The 18,256-nt window shown below is 37.8% G+C and overlaps 1 protein-coding gene across 1 annotated transcript in view; it reads right to left on the bottom strand.

The window, feature by feature from the left end:
- SEC24D (SEC24 homolog D, COPII coat complex component) overlaps positions 1–18,256 on the bottom strand; it is a 100,750-nt gene that overhangs the window by 55,656 nt on the left and 26,838 nt on the right. Inside the window, exon 7 of the mRNA XM_008067357.2 lies at positions 15,044–15,171. Within this exon, the coding sequence (XP_008065548.2) occupies positions 15,044–15,171 (128 nt within the window). The remainder of the gene's footprint in view (positions 1–15,043; positions 15,172–18,256) is intronic.

Raw genomic sequence — 18,256 nt, 5'->3', positions numbered from 1 at the left:
TAGACTAGAGAAATAAATACATGAATGTATTATATATTGATAATAAACTGAAAGGAGAGGAAAGATGACTTCTTTATGTATCAAACAATAAAAATCGATAAATGTGAGCTCATATACATATTCTATCCTTTTTTCTGTAAGAAGAAATGTAGACAAAAATATGTTTGAAGTATTTAGATAAATAATTTTTCAAAATTTCTCAACTGTAAAGGATAAGACAGTATGAGATGTCGTAAACCAAAACAACACGAATCTCAATCCCACATTAGACCATGAGATGTTTCCATTTGTGGTTTATGGTTTAGGGTTAAGAAAAGTGATCTTTGTGGTGGATGAATTCCAGAATATCTACAGGGATTACATTTCTTTTGTTTTACTTATGTTTTGCAGAAATATTTCCCAAGCAACAAATAACATTTTAAATATCTTAGTCCTTTTTTTAAACCTATATTGCTCATACAACCTCTCTTAGCCTCCCACCCAACACATGCATGCATGTACACACACACACACACACACACACACACACACACACACACACACACACACACACACTATGTACCTTCATAAAGTGAGATGATACTCAGAGAAACACTGGAGGGAGAGAATAACAGTGAAACCTAAGCTAAACTTATGAAGAATGTTACTGTCCAGGAAATTCCTAACGCAACTGTTATTCCAGTCTGCACAGCTGTTTTTATCTGCTGGCAACACTAAAAGCAAGAATAATTTATAGTGGGTTCCCAAATAGCTATTTTTTAAAATAAGAACATATGTGTGGAAAATAAAATATTTTTATTGATAAAGTACAGGGAAACTCAACTAAATGGCAGATGTTTAGATAAACAGATGATTCCTAACTATAGTGTCCTGGCCTCAGCTTGGTTTCTAGAGTGTCAATTCCTTTATTATCTGTATAGCTCTTTCAGTATCAAATACAACAATTCCTGCCCATGCCACCATACGAGCTCAATAAATGTTGGAGCACAGACTCTATGGTGAAAATCTCAGCCAATTACTTGGCTTGAAAATTCTAGTATATACTTCCATACGTGAATGATATCATGTGATAAAAATATCAGAGTTAAATATTATTTAGCACTGTTTTAGGTCCTGGAAATACAATAGTGAGAAAAGTCAGATTTGGTCCCTACCCTCATGGAGCTCAGCAGAAGAAAGACATTCATTAATACGTATACACAGAATTTCAAACTGTGACACACAGTATGAAGGGCCTACTTGGAAGTGTAAGCTTGGGAGGAATCCCAGGAAGCTCCCCTGAGGAACTGACTAAACGGACAGGCAGTTCAGGGGAAATTATTCCAGCAATTGCACATAAAACTTTATGAAAAAAACAAAGGCCACAGAAATATTTATGTTGTGGTGGGTGCTTACAATTTTAAAAATAAAAACAAAGTAGTGATATGATATTCAATGACCGATACCAAACAACATTCCTTCAAAATGTGAACGAGTAACTCTTTTTTCCCCACTTATACACGAATATACATTGTGGAGACTATCTCAGTGTCCTCCTCCTCTTTTTTTTTTAGACAGGGTCTCACTCTGACACCCAGGGGTGGGATCTCACTGTAGCCTTAACCTTCTGGGATCAGGCAATCTTCCCATGTCATCCTCGCTAGTAGCTAGGACTACAGCTGTACGCCACCACACCCAGCTAATTTTTGCATTTTTTGTAGAGATGGAGTCTGGCTATGTTGCACAGGCTGGTCTTGAACTCCTTAACTCAATTGATCCTCCTGCCTTGGCCTCCCACAAGTACTGGGATTATAAATGTGAACTACCATGCCCGGTCTCCTTGTTCTCATATAATATATGTGGCTAGAATCACTGAAGGGGTTTGATGACATTCCTTTTAAATGTATACAGTTCGAGTAAATATAAATTACCTGAAGTTCTCATACTTCTCCTCCTTGTACATAGCAGACATCCAAAATCAACAATTATAAGATTAAAATAAAATTTTTCATGGTGAAATTTAGTATCATATAGCAAATAGTAGTAATAAAGCTAACAAGACAAACTAATTTATTTTATTTTCAAACAACTATGAGTTAAGGGATGTTATCATAACTTGTTAATATAAGAAATAAGGCTCAAAAATAAATTTTTCAAAATTAAATTACTAAAGGTAACAGAGGCAAGGTAGGCACCTAACTCCACCTAATCCCCAACTCTTGCCCTTGCCACCATACTTCTTGGCTATATCGTTGCTATCCTCCTGACAAAGAATCATCTCAAAATTAATTCATGCTTCAGACAAACCTGCGTTACTTTCAAACATTTCAAGAAAAAACAACTCCCCATTGAAAACTTCTATAGGGTTTTCTTTTCCTACCTTCTTTTCTTCCTTCTTAAAAATAGGATTTTATTAACCTTTTTAGCCTTTATTCAATGAGAACTTGATACCTATGAAGCTTTCAAATGCAAACCTTAAAATATGGCTTTTGGTACTTCATCACCATCAGTTGCATATATTGTAAATCCTCGTTTTATCTAAATAGCCACAAAGTGCGCTGGAAGCTAGGATCAGGAAGCAAGGTACAGAGAACAGAGTCCCTTGATTCTAAAATTCTGTCAATTCTAAGAAACACTAAAGTTTGCCACTGAACACGACACAGTGCCAAGAAGTCTGTGTTAATGAAATAAACCTTAAAATGTGAGAAAATCTGGGTCTTAGAACTGATGGAAATAGCAGCAAGAAGGCTCTACCCCATTCCTCTTCCATAGTGGCTTCTCCCTCATTTCCACTGTCTACATTCAGGGAGACTGAGATGGGTCCCAGGGATCGTCAATCACCAGGGCAATGAAGGTTGTAAAGCCCAGTTATAGTCACTGAAAATTAAATCATGGGAGAATTTTTTAAAATTAATATTTCTCCTAAAGTTATTCTCTACTTAATAAACAACAAAGTTTTACATGAATGACTTTGTGATTAAGAAAATAAGCGTGGTACTTTCAGATTCTAAAACATTACTTAAATAGACTTCTAATGACCTCTGCCCGGACAAATGTGACTCTCCCTGCATATCTACCACAGTGTTATACCAGGGTTCTAAAAAGGGATGGCATCCTGCCCTTCAGCTGCCAAACTTTTTCATAGCACCTTTACATAGCACTGTATAAACAGTGATCAAAAATCTTAAGGGATGAGATTCCATTTCTAAAGTACCTTTATACAACAAAGGTACTTAAAATGCTATCTTTTAAATGGTAAATTTAAATAATTCTACTTTTATTTGAGTACATGTATTTTATATAATTCCAAGTTTTTGTGTTGATACTTAAAAATATTAGCATCAGCCGGGCTCGGTGGCTCAGCCTGTAATCCCACGCCTTTGGGAGGCTGAGGTGAGTGGATTGCCTGAGCCCGCGGGTTCAAGACACACCTGGGCAGCGAGACCTCATCTCTACAATAAATCAAAAATCAGCCAGGCATGGTAGCGCATGCCTGTAATTCCGGCTATTTGGAAGGCTGAGGCGGAAGGATCACCGGAGCCCAGCAGGTTGAGGCTGCTGTGGCCGGGAGTGGCCACTGCACTCCAGTCTGGGCAACACTCCAGTCTGAGACTCCAACTCAAAAAAAAAAAAGAAAGCAAATTAAAGAAAGAAAGAGGAGCGTCACCCCCCCCCAAGGTAGGGGAGGAGGGCCAAAGCTTAAGAAAACATGGCCTGGCTATACCTCAAAGAGTACATGTCCACCATAGCTCAGCAAGGCAAATGGCCTTTTGTTTTTCGTAGAGATAATGTCTTGCTGTGCTGCCTAGGCTGGTCTCGAACCCTTGGCCTCAAGTGATCCTCTTACCTTGGCCTCCCAAAGTGCTGGGATTACAAATTACAAGTGTGAGCCACTGCACCTGGCTTGGTCAATTTAAAAAAACAAAACAACAAAACATTTTTTAGAGCGGGGGGTCTCACTATGTTGCCTAGCCTTCTTAAAATCCTGGGCTCAATCAAGCCCTTCACTTCAGCCTCCTGAGTAGCTGGGATTATAGGTGTGAGCCACTGTACCCAGTCACATGTTCTTTTTAAATAAATAATACACTCCTGATTCACTACACTGAAAGTATAATACAAATGAAATTACTTTGGGTTGGGTTGTACAATTTGCTCACATGAATTTTTAATAACATATAAGATTTCATAAGCAAATGATAATCCAAGTTGAATATATAATAAAGGCTAGAAAAGTAAGACAGACAATATCAGCCTTCTAGATTTATAGGCTATCAGAGCTAGACTTCTCCCTCTTGGAAATGGAAACCCAAGGTCACAATGCAAGGCACAGCAGAGACCTGAACTCATTTCCTGGCTCCGGATCCAGTGTTCTGCATTTGGTTACCATCTACTGTGATTGAAAAAAAGTCAAATGTTATTGGTTCCTAAAATATCTTGATCCAAAATACTTCCTAATTGTTTTACTGTCCTGTTTTTATATGAAATAGAACCTCTCTCATTAATATGTGATAAAAGAAATTATTTCTCACACGGTTGACGAATTTGTAGAAAATTAACCGATTATCTTTTGAATTATTTTTTTCTTTACCCACAGAGTTTGTTACAGAGGTGAATAGGGGCATAAGTGAAGTCTGTAGTCACTTAAATGCTAGAACCAAAATATCCCAAGTAGAATAAAAACATTTATTTCATTAGCAATAAATCCAACTGCTGCCAAGGAACAATTAAGACTTGTCATGCTAAAAATCATAATTTAGAGGCCTAAAGTACTTAGAAATCAACTGCCTTTCTGTGTTGTGGTCTATTTTTGTCTTTTAAATGTCTTTGCAACCCTGAGGAGAGTTCATTTATTCAACCAAAACCTTTACTGTATTATCAGCCCACTGCTGAGTTCTGGAGAGTCTTTGCCTTCAGGGACTTCAAAGCAGCAGTGTGAAGTGAAAAGACTTCAAGGAAAAAAGCCTAAGATGGAAATCTCAAGATAACTCATGAGCCTGCAGGAGCCAGAGGCTCACTGTTAAAACTCTAGTCAGCAAGAAAAATAAAACTGGACTCTATGTCTCCCCATAAACAAAAATTAACTCAAGATGGATCAAAGACTTACAAGTCAGACCCAAAACTATAAAAAGCATAGAAGAAAACTTAAGAAAAACTCTTCTGGACATCAGTCTAACCAAAGAATTTATAACAAAGACCCAAAAGCAAACACAACAAAAATAAACAAATGAGACTTTTAAATTAGAAAACTTCTGCACAGCAAAAGAAATAATCAACAGAGTAAACAGACAACCTACAGAACGGGAAAAATTATTTGCAAATTATGCCTCTGATAAAGGACAAATATTCAGAATCTACAAGGAACTCAAACAACTCAACAAGAAAAAAACAAACAGCCCCATTAAAAACTGAACAAAGAACACAAATGGCCACCAAACACATGAAAAAATATTCATCACTAATCATCAGAGAAATGCAAATTAATATCACACTGCAATGTCATCTTATACCAGTCAGAAAGGCTATTATTAAAAAGTCAAAAAACAACAGATATTGGTGTGGATACAGAGAAAAGGGAACACTTATACACTGTTGGTGGGTTATATTTTAAAGTAGTTTATCCTCTAGGGAAAATAATATGGAGATACTGCAAAGAAATAAAAATAGAACTACCATTCAATCCAGCAATCCCACTACTGGTAGTCCACCCAGAGGAAAAGAAATCACTACATTAAAAAGGACACTTGCACCTGTACATTTATCACATTGCTTACTCACAATAGCAAACCACAGAACAAACCTAAATGTCCAGAACAATTGACTGGATAAAGAAAATACACCATGGAATCCTATGCAGCCATAAAAGAATGAAATCACGTCCTTTGCAGCAACATGAATGGAGCTTGAGGTCATTATCCTAAGTGAATTAACTCCGAAACAGAAAATAATATATCGCATATTCTCACTCTTGAGTGGAAAATAAACAATGTGTTACACATGGACATAAAGATGAAAATAACAGACACTAGGAACTCCAAAAAGGAGAAGGGTGAAAGAGGGAAGAGAACTAAAAATTACCTGTTGGGTACAATGTGCTTTTCACTATCTGGGTGATGGGTACACTAGAAGCCTAATGCCATCATTGTACAATACGCCCATGTAAAAAACAGGCTCCTGTATCCTGTAAATATAACACTAAATTAATTTTTTTTTTAAAGAAATGTTTTATGTATTTAACCAAATAAATTCTCTGGCCAGGAGCCATGGCTCACGCCTGTAATCCCAGCACTCTGGGAGATAGAGGCGGGAGGATAGTTTGAGCCTAGGAGTTCAAGATCAGCAACATAGTGAGCCCTTGTCTCTACAGAAAAATTAGCCACCCATGGTAGTGTGCACCTGTAGTCACAGCTACTTGGGATAGGCTGAGGTGGAAGGATTTCCTGAGCCCAAAAGTTCGAAGCTATGGTGAGCGGTGATCGTGCTACTGCACTCCAGCCTGGACAACAGAGTAAAATCCCCCACTCAAAAAAAAAAAAAAAAAAAATTAACAAAAGAAATCTCAGTGAGCACATTTATAGCCAGATGGAATTGATAGAATTTGGGAACCTTGAGTTCCAGCAGTATCGCTTATTAGCTACACAATTTTAATAGCTCCAGAACCTATTGAGCTTCACTTTCTATAAAAGTGGGATAACAATGTCTTCATAAGCTGCTATCTTCCTAAAAGAATGTTAACACACAGTCACCCTGACAAACTAGTACTTCCAGGCAATATTTTTTTTATTTGATGTTTTAAACAGCAGTATATATTCTGCCAAAACTAGGTCAACTCATGCAAGCAAGATTGGCTAAACAGTCAAATGCATGACCAGCAATCCTTCCTGCAGGTGCCAGATGTGGAGTCTGTCCCTGACGTAATATACTGCTATTGGCTTTATTCTCTGACAGGATTTTTCTCTTTTTGTTAAACACATTTATCAATGCTTTGGCTTCATTCTTTTTTGTCTTCCCAATAGTACCTTCTCCATATCTACTAAATCGATCAGAATATGAATATATCATTAAGAAGAAAGAACTTAAACAATATTTAGTAATAGGAACATTCTTATTTATTAAGTCATAACTCAGGTAAAACTTTCCCTGAAACTAAGCTCCATACAATAAAGTTATACCCATAAGAACCTTTTCCACCCTATACAACAATTAGTTGTATACTTGAAAAATTTTTGTAAGTTCTAGTCAAGAGTAGCCTGTCTTGTTTTTCTCCAAATTCCTAAAGCCTATCTCAGTTCCTACCACAAAGTAAACAGGGGATTAAAAATCAAGTGAAATTTAGAGTCTTGGATGGAAATTATACCTGCTAATTCAATAAGCAAGGAAGTTACTTTGGCTATATCCATTTATAATCTAAAAATATACGCTGCAGATGGAGTAAAAGCTTCTACCATCTGGTTTATAGGTGAATTTACTTAATTGCATGTATAATTAGATGTATGCCCTTGTACAAAATGTAAAGATCACACATTTTAGAAAAAGATGCAAAACTAAATTAGTCACAACCTTCAATCCTTTTGTACTAGACATCTATATCATTTCTACCCGAGTTCTTAAAATACAGTATCAAACATTAAAATGCACTTTACTAAACCAAAGAGCTTACAGTATAACTAACGACTTTTGCTAAGTATGTAATTCATAGTGAATTGTATTGAATGTGTTGATGAGCTTCACTTAAAATTTATGGAATATAAAATGTTAAATAATGACAACATAGATGTGCCTGGAAATAGAATACATCTCCAAAGCAAATGCTCACAGGGAACATTCTTTGATGCAAACTGCTTGGGTTAGGTTTATTATTATAGACTGTTGCTAACACAATAGCATGCTTAAAAAGGTTGGAACCTGTCAAACAATGAAACCAACTTAAAAGAAAAAAACAAAAACTATACTAAATAAATCCCTTTGTAGATACCAAAGCAGGATATCTTTAAGGAAGGATTTTTTTTTTTAATTGTAGTAATGATGGCAATATTAGTTAGATAAGCAATTCTAAAACTCGTAAATAAATAAGTCATTTATTATAAAGGAAAATAATTTAAAATGTTATTAATATGTAGAATAATAGTTTTCATGTAATCATTTGCCATTAATAAACATACTTTAAAACTTATTTTCTTGATTATGGGTTATAAATATGTATTACTATTTAACTAAAATGGGGAGAATAAGTAGGCTGATGTGAGAATTAAGTAAATGAACAAATATTTTAAAAACTTATAATTATGTTCATTAAGTGCTTATAAACTTTAACTATTATCTTTTTCATCAGTAGCAGCAGCAGCTGTTACAGATGATATTTAGTCTTTGGAGAGGACAGGGTCTCTAAAGAGAGAAGAGAGAAGATCTCAAGTTCAAGCCTTGGCCAACGCCAAAATGAGCCCTTTGTACTCAGATATCCCTTCTGAAAGGACATAGTAAATCTAGCAAACCACTCTGATGTCCCTTATCAGTGGGCATAAAGAGATTGCTGGTGATTATACAGGACAAACTTATGCAAGTGCAGATTTTTCAAAAATGTATGTTTCCTTGAAGTTTTCCATGCAAATTGCATGAAAAAGCAAATAATACTGAGAGATGATCAGTCAGTTGAGAAGTGTTTTTCAGAAATCACAAGTGTGTCCTTCCACAACTTCTTCGAACAACAGACTGAACATTAAATTACATATTATTAATGTGGCAGGAAGAAAACGAGACTGCATTGTCTGCTCAAATAGAAAAACACTGGGAAGAAGACATCAAATAAATTACTATTGCACAACTATGCATCTATGAATCTATATTGCATGTCAGTAACTGTTTCACATGTTACCACACGTTAGAAAAAATAAGATGTAAAATTTTGATTTTTTGTTCATAAATAAGTTACTCAATGTCCAAAATTCCATTATATGCCAAATATCATTACAATAAAATACTTGGTTCCAATACCATACCATTTAACATGAAGTGATTAGCTTTTCACTACTTCTTTAAAAAGTACGGTTGAGTTGCTGGTAAAGTGATCTGTGAGTGCAGAGAGTTAGAGATCAGGAAATCAACAAAGGGAACTAAAATGTCCCCTGCCTGCGGAGGTAGAAAAAAAACATGGAAAAATACATGTGTCATGGAAGCCACAAAAGGCCCAAACACTTGGTAGCATACAGACCATTCATCTAGCTAGCTGGGGTAGTACAGTAACAATATTTCCCTAATATTAGTGGCATTCCTCGTTTAGATCCAGTCACATGCTTCAAGAGGGAGCTATTTTTTGAGCACATACCCTTGAGGAACTTCTTCCTGGTATTTTAGCATTTCACAGTCATCGCCGTCATCATTGTTGTTGCTGTTATTATTATTATTATTCTTGTTATTTAACCTCTAAGTCTATTTCAACAAGCAAAAGTACTTCTTCAAATAGAGAATGTCTTCATTCAAACCAGGAGACACTGTCATATAAAGAATACTAAATCTTCTTAAATATAGTATATTCAAAGTATTTCTATTCTTGGAGGTTTAAGGTTAAAGAAAGGGCTTTGTAGAAAGAGTCTGAAAATAAAATAGTACTGTCAAAATACATTTACACGTCAGTATGCCGAGTCTTTAGAAGCATTAAAAGAAAAGAGTATGCTATTTTCACAAGCAGAGCTTCTTCCTAAGTCAGATTCCAAAAATAAGACACCACTTTAACCTCATCAATTTATTACTCTAGATAGCACAGAGATAAAAATGCAGCACAAGGCTTCACTAAAACAGGTTTCTTACTGGTAGGGAGGTAGTATTTGATTAAAATATAACCACTGTCTATGTATGCAATGTGGAAGGCTTGGACTAATGTCTGAAAGATTTTTAAAAATTTTTTAGAGACAGGGTCTTGCTCTCTCACCCAAGATGGAGTGCAGTGGTGTGAGCATAGCACACTGCAGCCTCAAACTCTTGGCCTCAAGCGATCTTCCCGCCTCAGCCTCCTCAGTAGCTGGGACTACAGGTGTGCACCACCATACTCAACTATTTTTTTTTTTTAGTCAGGCTCTCACTCTGTCACCGAGGCTGAAGTACAGTGACATGATCACAGTTAACTGCAGCCTCAACCTCCTGGGATCAGGTGATCCTTCTACCTCAGCCTCCCAAGTAGCTGGGACTTCAGGCATGCACTACCAAATCCAGCTAAATGTTTTTATTTTTGTAGAGACCAGGTTTTGCTATGTTTCCCAGGCTGGTCTTGAACTCCTGGGCTCAAGCAATCCTCCCAACTTAGCCTGGGATTATAGGCAAGAACCACCATGCCGGGCTAATTTTTTAAAATTTTTTTAGGGTCTCACTATGTTGCCCAGTCTGGTGTTGAACTCTTGACCTCAAGCAATCCTTCTGCCTCAGCATCCCAACATGCTGAGAGTGTAAGTATGAGCCACCACCATGCCTGGTTGAAAGATTTTTATCAACAAAGATTTTCATCAACAAATGCCAGGTTTTATTTTCCAGAAGGCATTACTGTATTAATAACTGTATTGTTCACATTCAATGAGGACAACAAGAGGAAGGATACAGATTCTAATTTCAGATGTGAACAACAGTTGAGTTTTGTTCTGTTCCATGTATGTACGACACAGGTTAGTTTTAGCATGAGGATGGAGCCGGAAGAAGTTTTTGCTAGTTTATAGCTGAAAACCACACAACCCATTGCCATGAATAAAGTGCACCCACAGCTGACACTATTCAGGAGCATAAATCCCTTATATCCACAGTATTGCTATACAATAGAGTTGTTGCCTACAGTATTTTGTTATTTATGTATGCTGTAGGTTTCTCTCAAGGTAGAAGTGCTACCTTCTCCTGATTCTGAAAAAAACAGATGATCACTGTAAGAAAGTTCAGAGAGTAAAGGGACAAGTAAGGTGAAGAGGCACATTTGTAGCAAATCCTATCCCCCTGAGAGAAGCTGTATTGATGGTTCTTCCAGGCATAGGGTTGGTTTTCCATTTCCTCAATTTTAGGATTCATAAAAGCTTCACATTTTTGAAATGTGTATGTATCTCCAAATGGGCTTCATAGTTACTGTAACAATAATGTCTCTCTTATTAATATACTCTGCTACCCAACTGTTTTAGAGAATGAGGCAGCTCTGTAGGTAGTAGCATGGAATGAGCATCAGACACAATAAGTGGAAAAAAAAGTACAGATCAGTTCATATACTATGCTATCATCTATATATTTATTTTGTCAAAAATGGATACTAATGCACTGGGAAATGCATATTTGATTTCTAGAAGGAATCACAAAGGACAGAAAAAGGGCTGACTGAAAAGGGAGGAGTTAAAGGTAGGAAAAGACTTTTTTTTTTGTATATCCGTCTCATCTTTACAATGTTTATGTTTTACTGATTTAAAAGTACAGTAATTGACCTTTTAAAAAGCAAAGACTAATACCACTACTATTATGGGTACCCACATATGAAGCCAACATATAAAAACACTTTTAGAGGACTACATGTAAAATTCATTACAGTGTTTGCCCCAGAGAGAAAAGAAGGAAAAGGAATGGGCCTGATCAAAGGAGATATTATATATAGCTATGAAGTTTCTCAAAAAAATTATCTAAAAAGTTATCGTAAGCAAATATAAAATAATTATCACTTGTCAATGATGAGCGGTGTGTGCATGAGTGTTATATAATTTATGTATCCTGAATTTAAATGTCATTAAAAGCATAAAAATTGAAGCAAAAATCTATCTCATGGATACCACCACACATCCATCATAATTGCTAAAATTAAAAGACTAACAACATCAAATGCTGGAGAAGATTTATAGAGCAACTGGAACTCTGATACAACGTCAGGCCGGGCTCAGGGGCTCAGCCTGTAATCCTGTGCCTTTGGGAGGTTGAGGTGAGTGTATTGCCTGAGCCCGCGGGTTCGAGACCCGCCTGAGCAACTTGGCAAGACCTCATCTCTACAATAAAAAATCAAAAATTAGCCGGGTGTGGTAGCACGTGCCTGTAGTTCCAGCTACCTGGAAGGCTGAAGCAGAAGGATCGCCGGAGCCCAGCAGGTTGAGGCTGCGGTGGCCGGGAGCAGCTACTGCACTCCAGTCTGGGCAACAGAGTGAGACTCCGACTCAAAAAAACCCCCCAAGAAAACAACAATGTCAGAAAGGTTGTAAAATGTTTCAATTATTTTAGAAAGTGCTCTGGCAGTTACTTATAAAACTAAAAAATAAATAAATAAAAGTACCCCACAAGCCAGCAATCTATTCTCAGGTAGTAAGCCAAGAGTAATGAACATATATTAACAAAAAGAGTTGTATGAGAATGTTTATAGCAGTTTTATTCAGAGAAGCCAAAAAGTGGAAACAGCCCAATGTCCATCAACAAAAAACTAAAAAACCAAACTGGTCTATGTATACAATGAAATGCTATTCTGCAATTAAAAAAGAAACAGACTACTGATACATGCAACAACATAACTCTCTAAGACATTATGCTGAGTGAGAGAATCTTTGCACAATATAGTGCACACACTATGATTCTACTTATGTGAAGTCCAAGAATAGTCAAAACAAATCTATCATAGAAAAAAAAGTCAGAAAAGTGGTTGCCAGGGAAGGGAGGTTATACAAAGGTGTGGGGACTGACTGGGAAAGGGCATGAGATAACTTTCCAGGGTGACTGTAATGCTCTGTGCTTTGAAAGAGGTTTGGGTTACACAAGTATATACATTTGTCAAAATTCAGTGAGTGTACACTTAAGACATATACATTTTTATTGTAAATAAACTTTGCCTCAACTAGAAAAATAATCTGTAAGCAAATTTTGAATACTAATTAAATACTCTGGAGTATTTACCCAGAACAACATAAATTGTTCTACCAAAAAGACACCTGCACATGCATGTTTATTGCTGCACTATTCACAACAGCAAAAACATAGAGCCAACTCAGATGTCCATTGAAAGTGGTCTGGATAAAGAAAATGTGGTACATACACAGGATGGAATATTATGCAGTCATAAAGAACAAAATCATGACCTTTGCAGCAACATGATTGCAGCTGGAGAACATCAAACTAAGTGAACTATCACAGAAACAAATAACTGAATACATGTTCTCACTCATAAATGGGTCCTGATCACTAGTCACACTAGCACTAGGGTAGAATTAGACACTGGACACTGTGGGGAAGGGGAGGGTGGGGTATGTGGCAACACACTAGCTAGCTGGTCCACTACCAGGGGGAGAGAGGGTCAGCTAGAAGCCCAAATTTCACCTGCATGCAATCTAATTAGGTAGAAAAACCACACTTGTACTTCACAACACCAGAATAAAATAAATAAATATCCTGGAATATTTAAAGTGAAGTGTACTGATGTCTGCAATTTACTTTAAAGTATGTCAGAAAAAAGATGAATGGACATATGGAGCTATATACAACAAAACAACTATAGCTAAATGTTAATGGCAATATCTAAGGGCCAGGTATATATGTGTTCATTATGAAGCCCTTTTAGATTTTCTGTGTGTCTGAAAATTTTCATAATAATTTGTTGATAACACTAAAAAATATCTCTGGTTAAGCTATTCTTTAAAACACACATACCCAGTGTATATGGCAGGATATCTTTGTCAATACATATTAGTCTACTGCATTATTATTAAACATAGTAATTTTAAAGAGGAGTTTATAAACACTATATTAAATTTCTGGAACTATCACAGAAGATATTATGTTTAAAATAAGAGCAGTAAATACTAAATGTACTTTTTTTTTTTTTTTTTTGAGAAAGCAGGGTTTATTGAGAGGACACAAACACTCCCACAGTGGGAGGGTACCTGAAGTACTTTTTGATTTGCAAATATGAAACCAGACCCCATGTAAGGCTGGTTTCTAGCAACAGCTCAATATCTCTCCCATGATCTCCTCTAACCCAGTACACTCTACTCATAAAAGGAAGAAACGGCAGTACTCCACTCCACTCATAAGGAGAGTGAGGAAGTTTCTAAGGGGCACAAAAGCCTTTCCTCTCTTTCTTCCTTCCCGCAGGTGACATGAAGTAGGCCTCTCTAATCACACCTCTCCGCTCCCCTTCCCACACTGCTTTGGCCCCATACACCTGATGTGACCAGCCCAAGACAAGGGATAAATCTGTTCTCTCTTGCAGATGCTCCGCCTCTTGCTCAGATACCTTTAAGTGTGCACAAGATCAGCTTTCTTCTAAGGATCATCAGATCCAAGTTGAGGTTTAGGTTGAGAGGGAATGCTCAGGCTTTGCCCTTTAGCATAGCAAAAGGAATCCATGATTCAGGCTTGCTTACCAGAATACTGCACAGCTCCAGCCAAAGCCAAGCTTTTCTTCCCCTGTTTGAATTGATCTGTTATAGTGCCTGTGTCTCTGCACATGAGCATCCATCCCTCAGGGCATCAGAAGAGGAATGGCAGCCGTGTGGGGTGGAAGTAGGTCATTTCTAGATGTCCTTATCAAATATTCACTAATACCATCCAAACACCACAAATTTTAAATGTACACCACTTCTTTTCTTCCCATTTTATACATTGGATACATATTTCCAAATCAATACACACAGATTTATCTACCTCATGCTTTCAAATCTTTAAATTGGAGTTTATGAGTATCCTGGTCCAGTGATAATTAAAGGAGATGTAATACTATCAAGGACCACAGATTCTATCATTTTCCCTCAATAGAACACTTAGATGTCAGGGCCCTGAACTAGGGCATAGGGACCTCATGACAAGTTACAGTACTTTAAAATGTGACATTCCACATTCTCTGTATATGTGGAATTACATTACAGGTCAAAAGGTGACTCAGTCCATCAGTGTCTTATATATAAGATTCCAAGATACACAGATTGTCAGATTTGAGTTTTCTTAACAAACTGAATGACTAGATGTTTTTGCATTATATAAATATTCCCTAGTTTCCTGTTTATAATACACAATAATGTATAAAAACCATAAAATAATTTTGGAATTGATACATGATGGAATGACTATTACTTATCATTCTTACCTCATTTGAAGGAATGGTGGCAAAGGGTTTGATGACAGCAGCCAGTGGGATCTGAGCTTGCTTGGCCATGTCTGACGTGCATGGGAAACAGTACGTTGTGCACCGGATGTATCGAGGACTGGCATTGCCTGAAACATTCCAAAGGACACACTTAAAAATTTTGCTTAGAAAACATCTGCCCTAAGATATTTAAACATTTGTAAAGATACTTCTAGGTAATGCATCACACTACTTCTTATTTGTAAACTCTCTTCATGGTTTCTTAAAAAAAAAAAAGTGGTATCTTGCAATACGATATATAGTTTAGGCATACTATAATATCTTGTAAAATAAAACAGTTAATTCTATAGCAAAGATATAAAAGGTGTGTTTTAATTATTATAATCTTCCATAAGTAGAATCTTAGTATAGCTTTACTATAGACCTGAGAGGTATTTAGATTCAAGGGGAGAAATAAAACAAAGAAGAGCAAAAACATGAAAAACACCATTTTGGGATCATGATCATTTTGTTTTCGTTTGCTCCTGTTTATGAGAAAGGTAAGTATTTGTATGTCATTTCATATTATCAAGTGACATTTTTGTCAAGTATAATTCCATTTGATTATTTTATTCTAAATTTGGCAGTTAAATTTAGAAATGAAAATTCTACTTGGAATACAAATATTCTTTTCAAAAAATCCTCATCTATTTTTATTAGATGTTAGACTTCCTGACCAACTAGCTCTGTTTCATGGCATACTTGAGTGCTAAAACAATATCTGTGACATGAAGAATACTTTTGTTTTTTTTAGTTAGAGTCACCCAGGCTGGAGTGCAGTGGTACGCTCACAGTCACCCCAGCATTGACTCACTGGGCTCAGGCAATCCTTCCACTTCAGCCTTCCAAGTAGCCCTAACTACAGGTGCACTACCACACCTGGCTAATTTTTTGATTTGTTGTAGAGATGAGGTCTTGCCAAGTTGCCCAGCCTGTTCTCTCACCTAGGCCTCCCAAAGTGCTGGGATTACAGGCTTGAGCTACGCGTCCAGCCAAAGAATACTTTTAATCACTAGAATAACTTATCTAAAATAAATTTTGAAATGAGATTTCAATATGACTAGATAAATGTAATCATAAAGCTAATGTTTACTGAGTATCCACTATGCTTTAGGCACTGTCCTAGGTGCTTCCCAGGTGAGTTTCTGTTCTTGTAGAGGACACGGGCGATAATATTAAACCTAATAAATTCTATAGAACAGGGGAGGATACGTGATATGAAAAAGCATATCTGGCATACCAGGGGGTGGGAGGCAGACTGCAATTCTAAATACTTACAAAGTGGGACTATTTTAAAAAGTAACATCTAAGCACAAAGTTGAAGGAGGCAAGGGATTTACCCAAGCAGATACCTGGGGGAAGGGCACACCTGGCCCTGTAGAGGGACGGCAGAGAGCGTGTGTAGCTGGAATAGAGTCACTGGGGGTCGCCCCAGATAGTGATGGTTTAGAGAAGCAACAGGGAACAGATCAGGCAGCTCTTGAGACTTTTTTAAGCCTCTGACTTTTACTCTGAAAAAAATGCAGAGTCACTGCTGGGTTTGGAGCAGGTGAAGGTCATGATCTGACTTAGGTTCCTTCGCCTGTGATTTTGACAATAAACTACGGCGGGAGGAGTAAAATCGATGGGACCATGAGGAGGCTGCTGCAGTAACCAGTCTGATAGAAGCTGAGATGTTGAGCTGTGGCCAGATCCCAGATATATTTTGGAGGTATTATGACTTATTTGTTAACGGACATGATGTACAACATGTGAAAATGTGAGGTGTGAAGGAGTGGGGGCGGGGAGGAATGACTTAGGTTTTTGGCCCGAGGAACTAGAAGCATAAAGTTGCCATCAACCAAAAAGGGAAAGGCTGCTGGAAGGGAAGGAGTGTTTTAACGGGTGTGTGGGCAGAGATCAGGAATCTGGTTCTGGACATATCCAATTTGGGAGATCTATTATGCAATCAGACAGCAGTGCTGAATAGACAATTAGACGTGCACGGCTGAAGACTGACCTAAATGTGGGCTGGAGATCCACATCTGGGAGTTCTCAGGAGGTAGATGGTATGTGAAGCCATGAAGCTACAGTTAAAACCACCAGAGGAATAACTGGCCAAAGAAGAGAAGACAGAAAGGACTGAGCCCTATGGTCCTCCAAGGCGGGTGGGGATCAGAGGAAGCAGCCAAGTGGCTGAGAAGGATGAAAATCAGGAGCTTTGTGTTCTGGCAGTGAGGTGGAGAAAGTACGTCAAAGCATTAACACGATTATCTGTGCCAGATGGTGCAGCCAGAGACTCTGGAGAGAGTGTTGGTAGGATGCTGGGGGCGAGGGAAACCTACTTAGATGAATTTAAGAAATAATAGAGGCTGGGCTCAGTGGCTCAGCTTGTAATCCCAGCACTTTGGGAGGCTAAGGAGAGTGGATTGCCTGAGCTTGCGGGTTTGAGACCAGCCTGAGCAACTTGGTAAGACCTTGCCTCTACAATAAATAAAAAATTAGCCAGGCATAATAGTGTACGCCTGTAGCTCTGGCTACTTGGAAGGCTGAGGCAGAAGAATCGCTGGAGCCCAGGAGGTCGACACTGTGGTGACCATGAATGTGCCACTGCACTCCAGCCTGGGTGACAGAGTGAGATTCCAATTCAAAAAGAAAAAATAGTAGAAAGAGAAGAATCAGTGAAAACGCTTTCAAGTTTTGCTGTAGAGGGAAGAAAAGAGGGGAGACTGGTAAGGGAAGTAGACTGAGAAAACATTTTTATTTTTTAAGATAGGAGAAGTTTTTTTTTTTTTTAAAGATGAGAGAATTCTATTTTTAAAATATTGATAATACAAGAGGAAGAGGAAAGGCCAGGTATGGTGGCTCACACCTATAATCCCAGCACTTTGGGAAGCCAAGACAGGAGTACTGCTTGAGCCCAGCAGTTCAAGATCAGCCTGGGCAATATAGCAAGACCCCACCTCTAGCCCACGGGTTCGAGACCCGCCTGGGCAACTTGGCGAGACCTCATCTCTACAATAAAACAAAAAATTAGCAGGGCATGGTAGCGCACACCTGTAGTTCCAGCTACTTGGAGGTTAAGGAGGAAGGATCGCCGGAGCCCAGCAGGTCCAGGCTGCGGTGGCCGGGAGCGGCCACTGCACTCCAGTCTGGGTGACGGAGTGAGACTCCAACTCAAAAAATATATCTAAA

This window comes from Carlito syrichta, unplaced genomic scaffold (assembly GCF_000164805.1).
Source record: "Carlito syrichta isolate Samal-C Ts95f unplaced genomic scaffold, Tarsius_syrichta-2.0.1 Scaffold309486, whole genome shotgun sequence".
In the NCBI taxonomy this organism is placed as follows: domain Eukaryota; kingdom Metazoa; phylum Chordata; class Mammalia; order Primates; family Tarsiidae; genus Carlito; species Carlito syrichta.
This window is presented reverse-complemented; position numbering and strand designations above follow the sequence as displayed.